Source organism: Leiobunum rupestre, chromosome 1 (assembly GCF_980474605.1).
Source record: "Leiobunum rupestre chromosome 1, qqLeiRupe1.1.hap1, whole genome shotgun sequence".
In the NCBI taxonomy this organism is placed as follows: domain Eukaryota; kingdom Metazoa; phylum Arthropoda; class Arachnida; order Opiliones; family Sclerosomatidae; genus Leiobunum; species Leiobunum rupestre.
In genome coordinates, this window is record NC_143384.1 from 82,845,050 (window position 1) to 82,866,616 (window position 21,567).

General features: G+C 33.0%; 1 protein-coding gene across 1 annotated transcript in view; it reads left to right on the forward strand.

Moving 5' to 3' along the window:
* The window catches only part of LOC149968234 (solute carrier family 22 member 6-like), a 29,547-nt gene extending 24,569 nt beyond the window's left edge, over positions 1 to 4,978 (forward strand). The window contains exons 2-5 of the mRNA XM_090167725.1: positions 299 to 513; positions 1,637 to 1,818; positions 1,908 to 2,047; positions 4,888 to 4,978. Of these exons, the coding sequence (XP_090023851.1) occupies positions 300 to 513; positions 1,637 to 1,818; positions 1,908 to 2,047; positions 4,888 to 4,978 (627 nt within the window). The 5' untranslated portion in view covers position 299. The remainder of the gene's footprint in view (positions 1 to 298; positions 514 to 1,636; positions 1,819 to 1,907; positions 2,048 to 4,887) is intronic.
* Positions 4,979 to 21,567: the final 16,589 nt, after the last annotated feature.

A 21,567-nucleotide genomic window follows, 5' to 3' on the forward strand; every position in this document is an offset into this window, starting at 1 on the left:
AACTTGTTGGGATGATAGACCGAAGCTTAGAGGTTGTGGACAGGGGTCAAGCGTCGAGGTCAAAGGTCATCTTCAAGGTCAAATTTGAGATTGAAAACAAAAATATTTTGTTAACTTTTTCAAAGGTCAAAAACTGGTTTTTGGAAAAGAATTCGGGGTCATTTTGGCGGCCATCTTGGCGGTCATCTTGGAAAAAATGGTTTAAATATGAGTATCCTCTACTCCTAGGGTATTAGCTTAGCTGAAAAAAAATACTTGACTTACAATTTTTTTCCAATAGTTGAATTTATTTTTTCAGGATGATAACTGCTTTCATATTTTACGGTGTAACATTGAACTCTGGTTTTTTCGGGAGCGATATGTTCGTCAGTTTCATAGTGGTATGCGCGATCGAAATTCCTGCTTTGTTTCTCTCTTACTTCAGCGTTCGTTGGTTGGGATGTAGAAAAGGACTCATCATTTTGTTTTTAGTTACTGGAGTTATTTGCTTCGCAACGACGTGCATAAACGTTGGTAAGTCATCCGATAAGTTCAAGAAACAGTGATAAATTGTACCAAGTTCCTGCATATACATGTATTTATCATTATAACTATTAATATTATCTTAACTACAGTAATATTTTGATTATTGTAAAAATCTTTTTATCGTCAAGTATGATCACGAATGAACACATTTCAAAAATACATTTATGAATGTTTCTAAATCACTAGTATATTAATCTTGATGAAACTAATTTGTATTCTCATTCAAATTTTGAATGACCAAAATACAAAGTCATTAGCGAGAAGGCTAAACAGGAGACCGGATAGTCATTTTTTATTTAAATTTGGGTGAATAGAGCGTTCTTTAAAATCGGTGTGGTGTGCTTTCCCCCTTTTGAGTTCGGAGGCGGTGATGGTTTGGCCGGTTTTTCGTGTGAGAGAAAAATATTTAACTGGCAAACCCGTAAGAAATTGAGAGCAGTCGATTTTTAGGAGTAGCGTAGTTGCTAGCCTAGGCTTCACTAATTTCCGGCTTTCCGCGCCGTTTTTCTTATTTTCAATGATTTTTGTAATAAATGTATGATGGCAAATAAGTCAAATACTAGTCCCAAATCCACGGGTTTAAAAAGAAATTTAGATCATGAAAATATTCTTAACCCCAAACATACTTCAACACCTAGGGTCCCTCTTACAACTCCTAAAAGGTACGTCTCTAAAATATTCATATAAAGAAAGGAAATAAGCCGAATTCACTTAAACCAAAGAATAGCAATGTTGTTAGTCCTGCTGAACTAGCTCTATAGTCTGTATGAAAAGTTTGGCCGGTTTTGGGCCGATTTTATAGAACGCTCTATTAGATATATTTGGTATTTTTTCAGTAGAATAACGAGCTGTGACAATTTATTTTCTTTTTAAATAGCTCTCGTGCTGCTTAACACGATCGCATAATTGTTAATGCCATCCATTATCAAGGCTATTTGGGGGGGGGGGATGAAACACGATGAGTTATCATAAACATTTGAACATAATAATTTTTCTTATTATAATAATACTTATCATTCTTTGGTTTTAATTGATTAATTTCAAATGATTATTGAAATAAATATTAACTTAAGTGAATTCATTGAAAACGTTTAATTTTTTTCTGTTACAGCTCCTCTCTGGTTGGTGACATTATTGTTGGCGGCAATTAAGTTCTTTGATTCTTCCTGTCTTCATTTGACCTATATCTTTACATCGGAACTTTATCCAACGCCACTGAGGAGTATTGGGATGGGCTTTTGCAGCACATTCGCTCGAGCGGCCTCGATGCTGTCGCCTTTCGTGAAAGAAATGGTAAGTGAGAATACTTGTACCATTATATCGTTCTTAACATTTGATTTTTTGTTCTGATATAATAAGACTAATAGTTTATATTTCTGTAGGCAGAATACTACGGTCGTTATGTTCCGTTCGCCCTTTTTGGAGTGTTGTGTCTTTCTATTAGTTTCTTCGTAGCTTTCTTGCCAGACACGCGCGGAAAACCGCTTCCTGACACCTTTGAAGCCAGCGAATTATCTCAATTGTACGTATTTGCATGAAATTATTCATATACCCCCTTAAATATACCAATCATGGCAGCAGCCTCTCGCAGGGGCCGAACTTAACGATTAGATTAAAGCCCATAGAAGATAAGAGATACTTTTAAATTGCCCTAGAATAGCCAGTAACAACGAGCTCGAGAACGCCAATGACTATTGACGGGCAATTGAAAAGCGCTATAAAGGGCGTCATAAATATGGATAACCTTGGTCCTTCTCTATACGACAGGCATAGTTAGGCAATCTATGTGCTCTCTATATTCCTAATAATTAAGATACATGTAGAACTATATATGTCTACCCTCTACAGCCATCGTATCATCAGCCTCTCTGCTATAATCTTGAACCAATGCAAATGCGGCTTTGGAGCCCCCTAATAATCTATGTCTTGTCCTTACGTACATCGATTGCTGTACAACCAGAAGTAAATGAACCGAGGTTATTGGATATAATAAAATTTTTAAGAGGTATTTTCCCTAACACGTGGCCCACGAGAAGGGGTTAGAAAATCGACACCGTCGTATGAATCAACCGCGTCCGAAGAAGCTCTTTTTGTTGAACCAATCACATACCAGATTGATTTATTTTTGACAAAGGAGCTTTCTATTTGAGCGTGATAATGAATAGAAGTAAGGCATATTATGTCCTAAACAAAAAATTATCATTGCATATTATGTCCTAAACAAAAATTATCATTAAGTATAAATAAATACAGAAGTAGAAATAGAATCATAAATATTTAATTTTATAACCATGGTGGAAGTTCTATACTAAATTTACAAAATTATTGCACGACGGATACTTCATGGTTCAATATTTTATTAAAATTAAAGGTTTACGCTAGCTTTCGGGTCGAAGAGGGGTTTCGACCCGAAAGCTAGCGTAAACCTTTAATTTTAATAAAATATTGAACCATGAAGTATCCGTCGTGCAATAATTTTGTAAATTTAGTATAGAAATAGAATAGTTTAAGCAGACAAAAAATTAGGATCTAAAGCAGTAAAAGTAGTCGATATCAATCCATGGATTAAACACTAAAGGATGTTCCACGAGCGAAAAATACTCTGTAACCTTGCCACCTAGCGGCGTGAGCCCGCAAACCGGAAATTGTTTTCTATCCTGGGGCAACAAACGGGCGTGCAATGATACTTCGTTTATATACTTACCAAAGATCTTTATTTTAGGATTTGAAGCTTTGCAGTTTCAACCTTTTCACTATTTACTATTTGTAATTTTAAACGAAATTGAAGATTGATAAAAGAATCGTGTTTTGATCCATGTAGTTATAATCTTCAACTAAAAGAGCAGACGAAAATCACGAAGTTCCAAAAACCCGCGAAATTATTTAAAAAAAATACGAGATGACGCTACAAAATCATATCCGGTGCCCCTAGGGGAGTTAAGCGCGGTGGGAGGAAACACGTTACGACTGAGCCAACGCGAACTCGGCATTGAAATCTTAGCTCGTGCAACATCCTTTAGTGTTTAATCCATGATCAATCCAACCTACTAAAGTGCTTTATTATAGATGTTTTTTCATAAGATCACACTTAATAAAATTAACCGTTTTTATGCACTCGAGCTAGTAGAGAAAAATATCCGTCTTAATTAACATAAAAAATATTATTTGAATTTAAAATAAAAACAAGTTGTTTTACGAAAGACTCCCACAATTTTCGGAATTACCTCCATAGGCCAATCCTAGAACCATTAAACGGCGAGAGTAAAATTACAAATTATAATAATAGCAATTGCCCTGCTTAGAAAATTTGTAAATTTCATTATTTATTGACCAATGAACTTTTAATCATGTCAACTCGACATTGGATTCGGAATTCGCTAATCCATTATTTAAATTTAAAAACTCATGGTATGAAATCAGTAACTAGCTAATCGTCCTTTTGAGGAGCTTGTCTTAACTCGTTTAAACGATAACATTCAGTTCTGATAGCCTCAGTAAAATCAAGAAGAGTGGTGTCACCTATGTTAGGGTATATTACTTGATGATACCAAGAAAAAGCACCTCCTTTTAACATTAAGGGTTTATAATTCAATATGGTGGCGTACGATAAACTATGCACGCGACGAAAATCGTCAACTGCAGTTAAAAATTCCCTCAAATTTTCCAGAGATTTACCGGAAAATGTTAATCCCTTAGGTGGGCACGGATGGGGTTAAGATGCAGCAATATTTTGCTTGTTAAATTGATCCATTGTTCAAGGTTAACACAATGGTTATCTAAGCCTACGACTTCCTAGATTCTACCACCATACAAAGGCTATCGACAAGGCAATAACAATATTAAAACACAGGGTATTCGGAAGCCCTAGTTCCGGTGAAACCTTTTCTAGTTAATATCACATTCTTTACCAATATATTTGGAACACTCGCCTGTTGTAACTTTAAATATCACACGGTTAATTAATAATAAGGTATAAATACCTTTAAAGTCTTTGAAGGTAGTAGGTGGAAGAAGATGATAATTTACTTAATAGTAAATTATTTAATTCCAGTACGCTTAACAAGATAAAGATTAAAAATTAAAAACCCTCGCCAGATTGTTAATCAGATTAAATATCTCACTCTAATAATATAACAAAAAGGAATTTCTTAAAGCTTAGGCAAATTCAAACTTCCTTTTGTAGACAAAATAAAAAAACTATTACGTTATCCAGACGGAGGCGCCATCAAGTACGGCTTAAGCTTACAAAGGACAGCCGGAATTTGGTCCCGACCATCCGTTGTAAACTACATATAGTACAACCCTAAACCATTAATTTTGAAATTAGTTACACTTTATTCAATAAAGTTTTCCTTTCTATAGAACAAGATTTAGAAATTGGATTAATCCTACAAGAAAAAACACGGACATGAAACACCCACAGATAGAACATCGCCAGACAACCAGACTCTAAAAAAGTGACATTTTGAAACATTTTCTAGATGTTTAATCTTTCATCGTTCTAAGGATCTAGCCATGAAACCAAAACAATTCTAAATATGGTTTTTTCAAGTAGCCAAAAATAAATATTAACTGCTAAAAAGTTATAATAAGCTTTAAATTTTTTGTAAATAAATAACTGAAAAATCTTATTTAAAGGTCTTCTACACGTAAATTTCAATGACTCTTCTGAATGAAACTTCTTGAGGTGGCCAGAAAGGCTTGTCACCACCCTACTACGCTGCCACTAGAATTATTGGCACTAAACGTTTCTCAATGACTTGGGTGTGAGTTGGTGTCTTTGGTATTATTATGATATCCTCTGACCCCTATAATTTTTACGATTTTAATAGTCATATATATATTGTGACGTCTTAGGGCCCGCTGCAGAGACGTTTTTTTAAGAATCGTAAAAAAACGATTCCTAGTTAAATTAATTGAAAAGGGGCATGGTGTCAACAAATCGCCAACTTCGCGCCAAATCGGTGTGCAGAGACATCTCTAATGCAAAAATAACAGAAAAGCGTCCTGTTAATTTTGCGAGTGGCTTTGGCGAGGGGTCCGTCAATTCGAGAAATCGTTTACGAGATACCGAATTAAGGAATCTGGAATCAAGATTCTTGATTCTGCTAAGATTCTGGATTCTGCTAAGATTCTGGATTCTGCTAAGATTCTTGATTCTGCTAAGATTCTGGATTCTGCTAAGATTCTGGATTCTGCTAAGATTCTTGATTCTGCTAAGATTCTGGATTCTGCTAAGATTCTGGATTCTGCTAAGATTCTGGATTCTGCTAAGATTCTGGATTCTGCTAAGATTCTTGATTCTGCTAAGATTCTGGATTCTGCTAAGATTCTTGATTCTGCTAAGATTCTTGATTCTGCTAAGATTCTGGATTCTGCTAAGATTCTGGATTCCGCTAAGATTATGGATTCCGCTAAGATTCTTGAGTCCGCTAAGATTCTTGAGTCCGCTAAGATTCTTGAGTCCGCTAAGATTCTTGAGTCCGCTAAGATTCTTGAGTCCGCTAAGATTCTTGAGTCCGCTAAGATTCTTGAGTCCGCTAAGATTCTTGAGTCCGCTAAGATTCTTGAGTCCGCTAAGATTCTTGAGTCCGCTAAGATTCTTGAGTCCGCTAAGATTCTTGAGTCCGCTAAGATTCTTGAGTCCGCTAAGATTCTTGAGTCCGCTAAGATTCTTGAGTCCGCTAAGATTCTTGAGTCCGCTAAGATTCTTGAGTCCGCTAAGATTCTTGAGTCCGCTAAGATTCTTGAGTCCGCTAAGATTCTTGAGTCCGCTAAGATTCTTGAGTCCGCTAAGATTCTTGAGTCCGCTAAGATTCTTGAGTCCGCTAAGATTCTTGAGTCCGCTAAGATTCTGGAGTCCGCTAAGATTCTGGAGTCCGCTAAGATTCTGGAGTCCGCTAAGATTCTGGAGTCCGCTAAGATTCTTGATTCCGCTAAGATTCTTGATTCCGCTAAGATTCTTGATTCTGCTAAGATTCTTGATTCTGCTAAGATTCTTGATTCTGCTAAGATTCTTGATTCTGCTAAGATTCTTGATTCTGCTAAGATTCTTGTTTCTGCTAAGATTCTTGATTCTGCTAAGATTCTTGATTCTGCTAAGATTCTTGATTCTGCTAAGATTCTTGATTCTGCTAAGATTCTTGTTTCTGCTAAGATTCTTGATTCTGCTAAGATTCTTGATTCTGCTAAGATTCTTGATTCTGCTAAGATTCTTGATTCTGCTAAGATTCTTGATTCTGCTAAGATTCTTGATTCTGCTAAGATTCTTGATTCTGCTAAGATTCTTGATTCTGCTAAGATTCTTGATTCTGCTAAGATTCTTGATTCTGCTAAGATTCTTGATTCTGCTAAGATTCTTGATTCTGCTAAGATTCTTGATTCTGCTAAGATTCTTGATTCTGCTAAGATTCTTGATTCTGCTAAGATTCTTGATTCTGCTAAGATTCTTGATTCTGCTAAGATTCTTGATTCTGCTAAGATTCTTGATTCTGCTAAGATTCTTGATTCTGCTAAGATTCTTGATTCTGCTAAGATTCTTGATTCTGCTAAGATTCTTGATTCTGCTAAGATTCTTGATTCTGCTAAGATTCTTGATTCTGCTAAGATTCTTGATTCTGCTAAGATTCTTGATTCTGCTAAGATTCTTGATTCTGCTAAGATTCTTGATTCTGCTAAGATTCTTGATTCTGCTAAGATTCTTGATTCTGCTAAGATTCTTGATTCTGCTAAGATTCTTGATTCTGCTAAGATTCTTGATTCTGCTAAGATTCTTGATTCTGCTAAGATTCTTGATTCTGCTAAGATTCTTGATTCTGCTAAGCATCTGGATTCTGCTAAGATTCTTGATTCTGCTAAGATTCTTGATTCTGCTAAGCATCTGGATTCTGCTAAGATTCTTGATTCTGCTAAGATTCTTGATTCTGCTAAGATTCTTGATTCTGCTAAGATTCTTGATTCTGCTAAGATTCTTGATTCTGCTAAGATTCTTGATTCTGCTAAGATTCTTGATTCTGCTAAGATTCTTGATTCTGCTAAGATTCTTGATTCTGCTAAGATTCTTGAGTCTGCTAAGATTCTTGAGTCTGCTAAGATTCTTGAGTCTGCTAAGATTCTTGAGTCTGCTAAGATTCTTGAGTCTGCTAAGATTCTTGAGTCTGCTAAGATTCTTGAGTCTGCTAAGATTCTTGAGTCTGCTAAGATTCTTGAGTCTGCTAAGATTCTTGAGTCTGCTAAGATTCTTGAGTCTGCTAAGATTCTTGAGTCTGCTAAGATTCTTGAGTCTGCTAAGATTCTTGAGTCTGCTAAGATTCTTGAGTCTGCTAAGATTCTGGATTCTGCTAAGATTCTTGATTCTGCTAAGATTCTTGATTCTGCTAAGAGTCTTGATTCTGCTAAGATTCTTGATTCTGCTAAGATTCTTGATTCTGCTAAGATTCTTGATTCTGCTAAGATTCTTGATTCTGCTAAGATTCTTGATTCTGCTAAGATTCTTGATTCTGCTAAGATTCTTGATTCTGCTAAGATTCTTGATTCTGCTAAGATTCTTGATTCTGCTAAGATTCTTGATTCTGCTAAGATTCTTGATTCTGCTAAGATTCTTGATTCTGCTAAGATTCTTGATTCTGCTAAGATTCTTGATTCTGCTAAGATTCTTGATTCTGCTAAGATTCTTGATTCTGCTAAGATTCTTGATTCTGCTAAGATTCTGGATTCTGCTAAGATTCTTGATTCTGCTAAGATTCTTGATTCTGCTAAGATTCTTGATTCTGCTAAGATTCTTGATTCTGCTAAGATTCTTGATTCTGCTAAGATTCTTGATTCTGCTAAGATTCTTGATTCTGCTAAGATTCTTGATTCTGCTAAGATTCTTGATTCTGCTAAGATTCTTGATTCTGCTAAGATTCTTGATTCTGCTAAGATTCTTGATTCTGCTAAGATTCTTGATTCTGCTAAGATTCTTGATTCTGCTAAGATTCTTGATTCTGCTAAGATTCTTGATTCTGCTAAGATTCTTGATTCTGCTAAGATTCTTGATTCTGCTAAGATTCTTGATTCTGCTAAGATTCTTGATTCTGCTAAGATTCTTGATTCTGCTAAGATTCTTGATTCTGCTAAGATTCTTGATTCTGCTAAGATTCTTGATTCTGCTAAGATTCTTGATTCTGCTAAGATTCTTGATTCTGCTAAGATTCTTGATTCTGCTAAGATTCTTGATTCTGCTAAGATTCTTGATTCTGCTAAGATTCTTGATTCTGCTAAGATTCTTGATTCTGCTAAGATTCTTGATTCTGCTAAGATTCTTGATTCTGCTAAGATTCTTGATTCTGCTAAGATTCTTGATTCTGCTAAGATTCTTGATTCTGCTAAGATTCTTGATTCTGCTAAGATTCTTGATTCTGCTAAGATTCTTGATTCTGCTAAGATTCTTGATTCTGCTAAGATTCTTGATTCTGCTAAGATTCTTGATTCTGCTAAGATTCTTGATTCTGCTAAGATTCTTGATTCTGCTAAGATTCTTGATTCTGCTAAGATTCTTGATTCTGCTAAGATTCTTGATTCTGCTAAGATTCTTGATTCTGCTAAGATTCTTGATTCTGCTAAGATTCTTGATTCTGCTAAGATTCTTGATTCTGCTAAGATTCTTGATTCTGCTAAGATTCTTGATTCTGCTAAGATTCTTGATTCTGCTAAGATTCTTGATTCTGCTAAGATTCTTGATTCTGCTAAGATTCTTGATTCTGCTAAGATTCTTGATTCTGCTAAGATTCTTGATTCTGCTAAGATTCTTGATTCTGCTAAGATTCTTGATTCTGCTAAGATTCTTGATTCTGCTAAGATTCTTGATTCTGCTAAGATTCTTGATTCTGCTAAGATTCTTGATTCTGCTAAGATTCTTGATTCTGCTAAGATTCTTGATTCTGCTAAGATTCTTGATTCTGCTAAGATTCTTGATTCTGCTAAGATTCTTGATTCTGCTAAGATTCTTGATTCTGCTAAGATTCTTGATTCTGCTAAGATTCTTGATTCTGCTAAGATTCTTGATTCTGCTAAGATTCTTGATTCTGCTAAGATTCTTGATTCTGCTAAGATTCTTGATTCTGCTAAGATTCTTGATTCTGCTAAGATTCTTGATTCTGCTAAGATTCTTGATTCTGCTAAGATTCTTGATTCTGCTAAGATTCTTGATTCTGCTAAGATTCTTGATTCTGCTAAGATTCTTGATTCTGCTAAGATTCTTGATTCTGCCGTGATTCCTTAATATTCCGTGATTCCGCCGTGATTCCTTAATATTCCGTGATCCCGCCGTGATTCCTTAATATTTCGTGATTTCGCCGTGATTCTTTAATATTCTGTGATTCCGCCGTGATTCCTTATTATTCCGGGATTCAGCCATCATTCCTGAATATTCCGTGATTCTATTTGGATTCCGTTATTCCACACTTGATTCTTTGATTCTCATTCGATTCCGAGTCCCTGATTCTTATTTGATCCCTTGATTCTGCTTAGATTTGGTGGTTCTTGTTCGATTCCGTGAAATTGGTTTTTTAACCTTTTTACACACTTGTACAAGGTTCCTTGATTCATCTATTCGCAACCGAAACAAATCTAGCTGTTCGAATCTCATAGAAAAGGCGGTGTGACCAGGCAAATGACCAGTTAAAAATGGTATAAGTCAGTTAAAAATTTCAATAAAAGGGTCCCAGTGGTGTTTGAAAAATCCAGCAAGAAAATCGAGAAGCACGTGACTTTTCATTCCCTTCGTCATAATTTCGCGCGGGAAATTGTAATAATTCGAAGGCTGGTATAGGGAGCGAGCGATTGACGTACAGCGCCTCTCGTGGTGAGCTCGCGCGTAACTTGGTTAAAAGCAGACGGAAAATATACTGCATTGGCTGCATTGGCGTATTTACGCCACTGGCCACCGCCCTCCTACGCATTGTAACCCGGACACCTGAATTAATGGCTTTAAAAGTCGCTTGATGGCTTGGGCCTTTGAAGGTGGTGCCTTGGTGGTGGTACCTAGCTGATTATTATTTATTTATTTATATTGAGGTTAATAAACAATCAGAGTGCCCTATATGATTGTTTATTAGTTTTCTGATATCGGCAGATTTCCGAGGTAGCCAGAGTTCCTACACAGTACTGATGAGCCCCAAAAGGGCGAAACCGGTCTACTGTTGGAATCTCTGGCTGAAATTTTGACTTTTGATATATTGAGGTTTATTTAGAATATTTCCAAAAATACAATTTGCCTGTTCTTGGATGCCAAGTCTAATAATAATAATAATAATAATAATCAGCTAGGCTAATACCCAAGGCACCACCTTAGGCCTAAGTCGTCAAGCGACTTTTGAAGCCTTTTAATTCAGGTGGCCGGGTCTACTGTTATTTGGAAAATAATTTTGGAATTTTTAAGAAGACTTTGGAGTTCGACAAAGAAAAACAAATCAACTTCTGGCTGTAGCCAAGCAACAGCTACAGGGATAGATATAATCTTTGGAATCAGGTCTTTTCCATAAAAGGGATAGGATTTAATCTAAATACAAAAGGTATCAAAAGGTCGTCTCAACCACGGTTTATAGAATCTACACAGGTGGGAGCGCTTGAGATATGGGAGGGTCCACTTACTCGCTACTCCCGCGTTTAGAAGTTTGAAATCAGGCTAAGGCGCCGAAAGCGTCATCTGGCGAAAACTAGTGATTTAATTTTACTAAATGCTTCGGGACTCCAACCTTGGAAGGTTTTCTGAATTTCATATTTAACTAAGGTAAATATATTGTTTATACTAATTCTTTATTTTTCATATTATGTAATCCTAAAACACCTTATAATTTTCAAATTGTATTTTTGGAATGTGTTTTAAGCTTCCTGTTTAAAAATATGATATTATTATTAGGCCTTAGAGTAGATAGACACGTGGATTTTTTTTCTCTATAATCTTGGTTTTGAATTAAAATTTTAAATATATAAATTAAATAAAAAAACAGGTGAAGCTTTTGTTGTATTTATATTTCAAATTAATTTTTAAAAAATTGTATATAAAATACATTAGTACTCTTTAAAACATACAGGTGGCGCATAGATAGCTAAGTCTGGAACAGGGTTGGCAGGCAGTAGAAAATAAGGGGACCTAATCGCTAGCATGTACGAAGGTACAGGGAGCTCCAACATGTGTAGATTCTAAACCGTGTCTCAACTAGGTATGATAATTTTTGCTAAATATTCCAAAATTTATTTCGGTTTTCCCGTTAGAGTAGTTACGACATTTTTATGTTTTAAATGTAGTTAAATAGGTAGACCTGACTCTCTTCGAAGAATTTGAGTAAAACCAAATTATTTATTAGAAATAAATAAACATCGTAACTACTGAACTTCTAAAATACATTTCATCGTAACGAAAGTAAACGACAATGTTTTGCCCATCTAAACAAATTGTGCATTTATTTAATGAAAACATACAAAGTTTTAAATTTATTTTAAAATAAACTTGCGAATGTATTCTCTTAAGTTATGAATTGAAACTGCTCTACATGAGTTCTATCCATTTATTCTGTCAGAAAACGATGAACTCTAAGCATAACCCTCTATAACGTGTCGCATAAACCTTCACCAATCACCGGAGTGAATAGTTTTCTGAACGATTCCATCAAAGAATTAAGTAAGTCTAGCATGTTGGGGTACATAAATCGTATTATCCAAATCATTTAGCCTAGTCAGTTTAGAAATAGCCTCGTAGCAGCCTACGTTAAAATTGTATTAGGTTCTAAATGTTCATATCCTAAGCAAACTTATTGTCATTGCAAGTATCAGTGAAGCTTACGAAAATTCATAAGACTTCTACTTTACGATAGCTTGTCGTTACTAGATGGCTCTGTTTTAATTCTAAAGGCTACTTACAGTTCTGTATTCATGGATAAAATTACTAATAACAAAATACAAAAAAAAGGATGTAGACCTAAATCTTTATCACTTTTGAAAAAGATGTTCAATGCTATATTTAAAAATTATTCATTTTGAATTATTTTGTCATTTCTGCTAAATTTAAATGTATAATAATTTAGTTATTTTACAGCAATTCATGCACACATTTATGTAGACCATTTTAATCTGATTATTTATAATTTTCTTGTAACTTGGTTTTTGTTGTTAGAATTTAAGTGTTATGTCTATATTGTCCCATTAAACCAGATATACATAGGTGGATACGCTATTAATTTAAAAAGTAAAACGTTGTTTGGTGCACTCATAAATGTAAATACGTTTAATCTGAGGTGATAATAATTAAACATCGAACGTAAAATGTCATACATTAATAATTAGAAGTATCAAATTTTCGGTGTAATCCTATCCATTTCAAATATTTAACATAATATTGGCTTACAAATAGACAAAATATTAGGTGATTAACTGGGTTTACTACTCAAATGTTTAATCATTAAATTAAAATTGGGTAAACTCTTTCGTGATTATTTTCTAAATTTAATGATCAGGGCATTTGCAGTATTCTAGTTCAAGTGGCATGTTGTAGTATTTGTAGCAGGTAGGAACTCCATCAAAGGGGCACTTGAGCTTTGAACAATCGCTTTTTAATATCTTGGAATCCTTGTTGTTCGTACTTTCTTCGTCGCGAACCACGAGATGGTCATCGAAGTCAGAATCGGAGTCCATTTCCGAATAGGGCATGTAATCGTTGTAGCGCGTAGATCCGTACATTTCTCGGCCGAAGCTGCATTTGCAAAGGCAGTAACTGTCGCCCATTATTCGAGAAAGTGAATAGCAAGTTACGCTGTTTGTTCCCATACCAGCACACTGGGTTTGATTGCAGTCGATGTCTTCTTCACATTCTAGAAATCACAAAAAAATATCGGCCACTGCAATGTGAAAATTGAGCTTATCAACTCGCCTATGGTGCCAAATTTTTACCTCTAACTTTAACAAGTAAACATTATCCCTACTATGAAGATGTACAAATGGAAGGAGTTTTGTTCTATAAAGGTCATATAAGCCTTCAACATCAGTTATTTAAATGTGCATCAGCTCCTTAAATGCCTCATATTGTGGTTATTGTTTCCTATGCAGTAAAATTGCAGCCACGTCAAAGTTACTTCACAACTCAAATAGATCCCTATAACTTTTGTTTTGGATTATACAAAGTGTCAAGGAAAATAAAATGATGTGCGTTGTACTCATTTTATGAAAAACATTCGACTCGCTCGTCACTGAACAAATATTAAATATTTCGTATTGGAGTGTTGGATTTTCTCAATAGATATACCAGTTTATTGAAACAAAAGCCGATTAAACTTTATTTTGTGAGACAACTTTCATAATTCTGGTAATTAAATAATTTTAAGTAGAGGTAATTTTTCATTGATTGATTTTGCATTTAAACTTAAAGCATAAGTGGTTGCAAATGATCATTTAAAAATTATATTCCAAAAATATATAAAATGACTATTCCGGCAAATTAGAAACTATGCCCCTAAAGAAAGACTAAAACTGAAGGACACTTTGAGTTAAAATTGGACGCTAGTGTAGAGATTTGAACCTAAAATCGTTCGGAAAGTTGTATATGGATCTTAGGTACAATATTGATTTGGTTTTCGAAAATTGTGTAAAATTTGATGTATGTGTGCAGTTTTGGACTCTGTTTGCACACTTTTTTCTAAACAAAATTTAGATTCAATTCGTAATATTGTCAGTGAAAATGAACACTTAGGGCCTGTTGCATAAGCCCTAGCCAAAGTGCTAGTCCATAGAATTTAACATGTGCGATTCTAGCAAAGCAGACTTTTGCAACGAGCCCTTAAGGTCCATGTCGAGTAGAAAAAAAATCGTGTATCCATTTAAATTTCATTTCATATAGCTTACTATGCTCATTTAAGACCGCGTTATGAAATGTGCGGGAAAAACATGTACGGGTAAGTAAACAGTCTTGCACAAACAACCCACGCAAGGAGAACACAACCCGTCAAAATCGTGGATTTTCTTGTGTACATTTTTCATTGGCTAGACGCTTTAGCGCATGCTGCCGTCGGAAGGGGAAAATTTGGAAATTGTCTTCCCCCCACCCGTAAAACTTTCAGCGTAAAGGCTTGTGACGCTCGTCCAATGAAATTCGTACACAACTCTTCGTTAGCGTGTTTAAAGGCTAGCTGCGTTCTCCTTGTGTTTGTTGCTCCTAGCTCCAAATAAAGAGGTTGAAAATTAGAAAACTACTGAGGAAATAAAACTTACTTTCAAAAATATTAGCTTTCCCAAAAACCACACTTAAAATGTTGAAGACAAGAAAAATAACGACAGATAAAAGCATAAACCATTTCATTTTTTTTTCTGATTTCTTATCAATCACTGGAAAAAATTAGGTTTAAAAATTTCCACTTATCAGGTTAACGGCCGTGGCGAATGATTTCGAGCAATGCTACTGATAGAATTTCTGAATTTTATATTACTATATTAATAGAGTTTATACCGCGACCACCTTAGAAGTGCTTTAATTTGTTTTATACCAAATTAAGCACTGTCTTATTGAGGTTTAACAATTCCAAAGTGAAAATTGTGAAATATTTATCACAGACCATTTGAAATTATTTTTAGTTTGAAACTTGACTTTTAACTTTGAAGCATAGATATCCAACTGACCTACACAATAACAAATTGTTGCAGATAAATTGCTTATCTTTATTTTAACATATTTGTGATGGCTTAATAACATCTTATTCTTAGAAAATTCTAAAAAATTAAAAACAATTCATTGGCCGCTGTTTAGTATCCGTTTCATCGACTCGACATTCGAATTAAATGGTATTTCATTTAATAAATCGAACATTTCCTTCTTTAAGGCATTTAAAACATATTTGTTTTTTACCAAAAAATAAATAAAAATTTTACTGATTTTCCAAATTATGTTTTTCAAGTCAAAAAAAAATAGTAATAACTTATATAATATAATTTTGTTCACAATACAGAATAAATTATCAACTCCCCCTACCAATAATCAAAACGATCCAGCTCTCATAATTTAAATAACATTTGATTTTATAAATATAAAGTCAGCCAGTCTATTTACTATTGTTGATTCTGGGTTTTGGATTATTTAATATGCTTACCATGTTAATACATTCAACCTTAAAAGTACTTTTGAGTCTAAGAAGGTGAAACTTTGCTCAAAATTTTAAATAAACCTATAAAACTGTCGCAAACCTTTCTTATCTATCTGATCAATATTTTAATAAAACCATTGTTTTTAGGATATTTCATTTATGAAAATTTACATAAAAGTTTTTATACTCGAAAAATCGACGTTTCAAAATACCAAATTAAAGAAAGAAATTTTATTTTTTTTCTGTAACTAGGTACTGACAAACAACTCTTTCCATCTGGTAATTTTACTATATTTTAATTTTCCTACTTTTCTTAATTTTACTATCTTTAATTTTCATAAATATGTTTTAGTAACTCACGAAATAATGAGTATTGTATTTAGAGATATTTCGTACATATCCCAAATGGGAACACACAGCGTCAAACGCTGAATGTATTTATTTGAAATCGATATTTGCAACACTTGGCGGCCTAGCCACCTTCCGATTATAATTTAAAATATTTTAAAATTTATACTAAATATCAAATTTTAGTGGTATCCTTTTTGAAAAGTGTTGGTTGTACTTTTATATTAAATTCCGAATCGTTAGAAATGTAAGAAAAAAATCGCCAATGGATATTTTGCCCTTACGTGTTGCTTCCCTGTAAAGGTGATTTATTGGACAGGTTTAGTATCGTGTACTGTTCAATGGCGAATGCAACGAAGAAAAAGTAAATCATTATGGATTTATCTATCCAAGTACGACTTCACATAACATTCATGTATATTGACCTCGGTTGCCATAGCTACGGAACGTTTACAAACCCAAACAAATCTAAACATTTGCGGCTCGCACGAAACAGCTTCATTTCATATATTGGAATCATATTAAAATTATTTCAATGATATTTTTATGGTATTAACATTAAAATGATGATCCTAGAAGCTTTTTTTATGGTATTACCATTAAAATGATGATCCTAGAAGCTTTTTTTATGGTATTAACATTAAAATGATGATCCTAGAAGTTTTTTTTATGGTATTAACATTAAAATGATGATCCTAGAAGCTTTTTTTATGGTATTAACATTAAAATGATGATCCTAGAAGCTTTTTTTATGGTATTACCATTAAAATGATGATCCTAGAAGCTTTTTTTATGGTATTAACATTAAAATGATGATCCTAGAAGCTTTTTTTATGGTATTAACATTAAAATGATGATCCTAGAAACTTTTTTTATGGTATTAACATTAAAATGATGATCCTAGAAGCTTTTTTTATGGTATTAACATTAAAATGATGATCCTAGAAACTTTTTTTATGGTATTAACATTAAAATGATGATCCTAGAAGCTTTTTTTATGGTATTAACATTAAAATGATGATCCTAGAAACTTTTTTTATGGTATTAACATTAAAATGATGATCCTAGAAGCTTTTTTTATGGTATTACCATTAAAATGATGATCCTAGAAGCTTTTTTTATGGTATTAACATTAAAATGATGATCCTAGAAGCTTTTTTTATGGTATTAACATTAAAATGATGATCCTAGAAACTTTTTTTATGGTATTAACATTAAAATGATGATCCTAGAAGCTTTTTTTATGGTATTAACATTAAAATGATGATCCTAGAAACTTTTTTTATGGTATTACCATTAAAATGATGATCCTAGAAGCTTTTTTTATGGTATTAACATTAAAATGATGATCCTAGAAGCTTTTTTTATGGTATTAACATTAAAATGATGATCCTAGAAGCTTTTTTTATGGTATTAACATTAAAATGATGATCCTAGAAGCTTTTTTTATGGTATTACCATTAAAATGATGATCCTAGAAGCTTTTTTTATGGTATTAACATTAAAATGATGATCCTAGAAACTTTTTTTATGGTATTAACATTAAAATGATGATCCTAGAAACTTTTTTTATGGTATTAACATTAAAATGATGATCCTAGAAGCTTTTTTTATGGTATTAACATTAAAATGATGATCCTAGAAGCTTTTTTTATGGTATTAACATTAAAATGATGATCCTAGAAGCTTTTTTTATGGTATTACCATTAAAATGATGATCCTAGAAGCTTTTTTTATGGTATTAACATTAAAATGATGATCCTAGAAGCTTTTTTTATGGTATTAACATTAAAATGATGATCCTAGAAACTTTTTTTATGGTATTAACATTAAAATGATGATCCTAGAAGCTTTTTTTATGGTATTAACATTAAAATGATGATCCTAGAAACTTTTTTTATGGTATTAACATTAAAATGATGATCCTAGAAGCTTTTTTTATGGTATTAACATTAAAATGATGATCCTAGAAACTTTTTTTATGGTATTAACATTAAAATGATGATCCTAGAAGCTTTTTTTATGGTATTACCATTAAAATGATGATCCTAGAAGCTTTTTTTAAGGTATTAACATTAAAATGATGATCCTAGAAGCTTTTTTATAGTATTAAAATTAAAATGATGATCCTAGAAGCTTTTTTATAGTATTAAAATTAAAATGATGATCCTAGAAGCTTTTGCTTTAAAATACTTCAAATATTTGTTTTTTTGTTTTTTTTTCTAGTAAAGAAAATGTAGAAGAGGAATTTTAGTTTTATCAAGGCTTTAAAATATATTTCGATGTTCTAAAGCAATAGTTCCGGTCAATATATATATCTCAGTAGACGTTGCTTCAGTCATAAAATTACCGGAAATATCTAAGGCTTAAGTTACCGGAGAGGTTGCATCGGTTGGGTTGTTATTCCTCTCTATGTTTTTGATTTAAAAAACACGAACTAAATTATTTTCTTTAAAAACAGTTAGATACTAATACGGCAATTGATCTTTCTGTTGTAAAGACTAATCGATTGCATTTAGCAAGAGCTAAGCGTAGTTGCCATTAGGTTATCGATTAATCATCGAAATGAGTTAGTAAACTAGTGACATCTACGAATATCCTTCAGAAGCATAACTAGGTATTTATTTTTACATAATCGACTGTACAATGTTTATATTTTTGGTTAAATTTATTGTTCAATGTATTCCAAAGAAGGTGATTGTTAACTTACAACTCTTCTTTTGGTCGTTTGCGGTTTTCTTGCGATAGTGTTTTCTGCCCTTCGAAAATTTTCAAGAAATATTTCTCGTCTCACTCTCACGCGGCCTTGGGAATTTCTATTGCTTTGTTTCTTTTTCTCTAACGCTTTTAAAACGCTTTTGATTAAAACAGCAATGTTAGCGAATGACCCTGAACTTAGGTGATGGCTAACTTTGACTGTAGCAACTCTCAGTTACCCAGTTTCTTCAAAGGATTAATAATAAATACATTTTATTTTACATTAAGTGGTTTTATATAGTTTAACCAAGAACCCATAGACGTACTAAGAAAACGTATTCATAGCTTTAGCCCGACGTGGAGCCTCCTACTCTATATTTTCAAAATAAGCCCCGCCTTTTTATATTTTCCGCCTGTAGTAACTTAAGTAACCAAAAAAATAAGCGGTCTAAGAACTACTTAAACTAACTAAAACCTACTTAAAAACCAACTCTAATTTCGCTTAATGGAGGACACTTAAAGCCCACTTAAAAATAATATGTAATTTTGTGTATATGTAAGGGTTCGCGCCTTCTTCTTAGAAGTAACAATAGTGGAAGAAGACTCAATAGCTCCGCCTCTTTAAAAAAATCGATTAGGAGGCGATCCAGCATAATTTCGTTTCCTCTGTTCTTGGTACGTCTATGGGTTCTTGGTTTAACTTATTGCCGCCTCTGCCAGTCTAACCGGTTTTCCTTCAGATAGAAGATATCAAATTATGTATTTCACCAAAAAAGGACCATTTATTGAATTTTCTCTAACAATAAACAAATTATTCGGCACTGGAAAATTATTCCGTGAATTTTTCGCGATTAATCCAATTTCGTTCGATATTAGAATTTGATTAGTTTTGTTCATTTGGAGGCTGATTTGTCATTTCGATCGATTTTAATCATTTTTTTATGAAACTAATATTTATAATTTTTCGTCCTATACAGAAATATCATTCATTTCTATTTAATACGAAAATTAAAATCGACCGGAAATCAGTTTATTATAATACTCTTTTTGGTGCTACGTACGTCAGAATTATTTGAAGTGAAATCCGGAAAAAGCTTAATGCTTAAATTTTTTCCAGACCTGCGCAACGTTGGACAAAATGATGCGCAAAATTGCCAAAACAAATTGCTATTAATGAGCAAAATAGTTTTCTAAAAATGGATCGATCAAGCTGATACAAAAAATATCAACTTTGGTTATTTAGAATTCTAGAATTGTAAAAACAACAGACAACTTTAAACAAACACATTTCCAAATTTAACGAAACAAATTTATTACGAAATGTTCTTTAAAAACCAAAGAATAATCGAAATATTCCAATAATTGGGATTAATATGAACTATGTTGAAATTTTAGCTTCATCCGAGCTGGCCGATATCAATTATATGGCTTAAATACGTTAAACTAAATGCGAGATAAGTTTTCGGGCGACGTTTTACATCTAATGGTGCAATTCATTTATATTTTTTGATCACTACTCTACTACAAACGTCCAGAAGTCGAAAATACAATAATTGTCTTTCGACTAGTTCCCAAACCTTCAAATAAAATTTATTTTAAAATAATTATTTTATTGAATTAAATTTTTCATCGATGCTAGTAGCGTTTCTTTCGGTTTTGATTTTCTGCGTACCTTTTTTGGATTATATTTTGGTTGAAATTTGAACAAATTCTTCTAAGTGCTGTCACAGAAACATCGTATATTTTAGTCCACTTATGCGCACAAAAATATGTGTAACATTGGATATACTAAGAAAGTAAATGCACTATTTTTATTTATTAATAATGTTTTAATAATAATTTAAACCACATCTTTTAAATTCCTGAGATGGCGTTAATGATACGTTTTTTCAAAGCCGTTGCTTTATAATATTAATACAAAGGGATGCACAACGAGAAACCATATTACTGTCTTTTGATATTCAAAAATGTATTCAAACACCACCATAGAGGTAGAATAAATTACTGGAATTTTTTTAGTCTCGTCAAATAATATCGTTATGGATTTAATTATTTCAAAGTTCAACTTTAACCAAATAAAAGAAACATTTATGTTTAAATGGTGTTTCATTCTTAAATAAAAGTACAAAAATTGCAAAGTGATGTATTGAAATGAACACTCATATTTACTTTATTTTAAATCGAAAATGTATCCAAAAATGTTTACCAATGCAGCCAATAGAAATAAAATTGATTTGTGAATAAATGTTCTGTATTTAAAAGTGTAATGAAAAACTAGGTTTTACAACTTTTAATTATACCTTTAAAGGGAATATAACCTCTGGTATTTCTGTCGCCCTCCGAGAGTTCCAATATTGTCCGCTGATTGTGAAGGTAATTAAGGAAATTGATGGGGTCTTCCATAAAGAAAGCGTTGGAGGTTCTATTCCCTTTAAGTAAACGGTATAGGACAGTATAGTAACATATTTCGTCTTGAAATTAGTTCGGCAAACTCTGAATATCATCATAAGCCTATCATAAGGTCCCTATAAGCTATTTTATCGCTTTCAAACTTAAAATTAACACTTATCTTTTCAAAATGATTCATCAGAACCTAAAACTGGCCATTAGAATCTAAATATCTACTTCGCTGAACTCTTTGCCGATATGGTTTGAAATGTTAGATATATACGGTAGAACACTCCGACTTAAATCTTTTTAAGAGCTAGAAAAGTGTCGGTTGAAAACCAGCTTGAAAGTAATATTGTTTTGGTTCTTGGTATAAATTAGACAGAGACTGATGACGTCAAGTAAATGATGTTTAAAAGTAGACCTATCGTATTTATAAATTGTTTTAAAATTTGTCAATTTTTGTTCAGGATGATCTGAATAATTTCAAATATTTATTTTG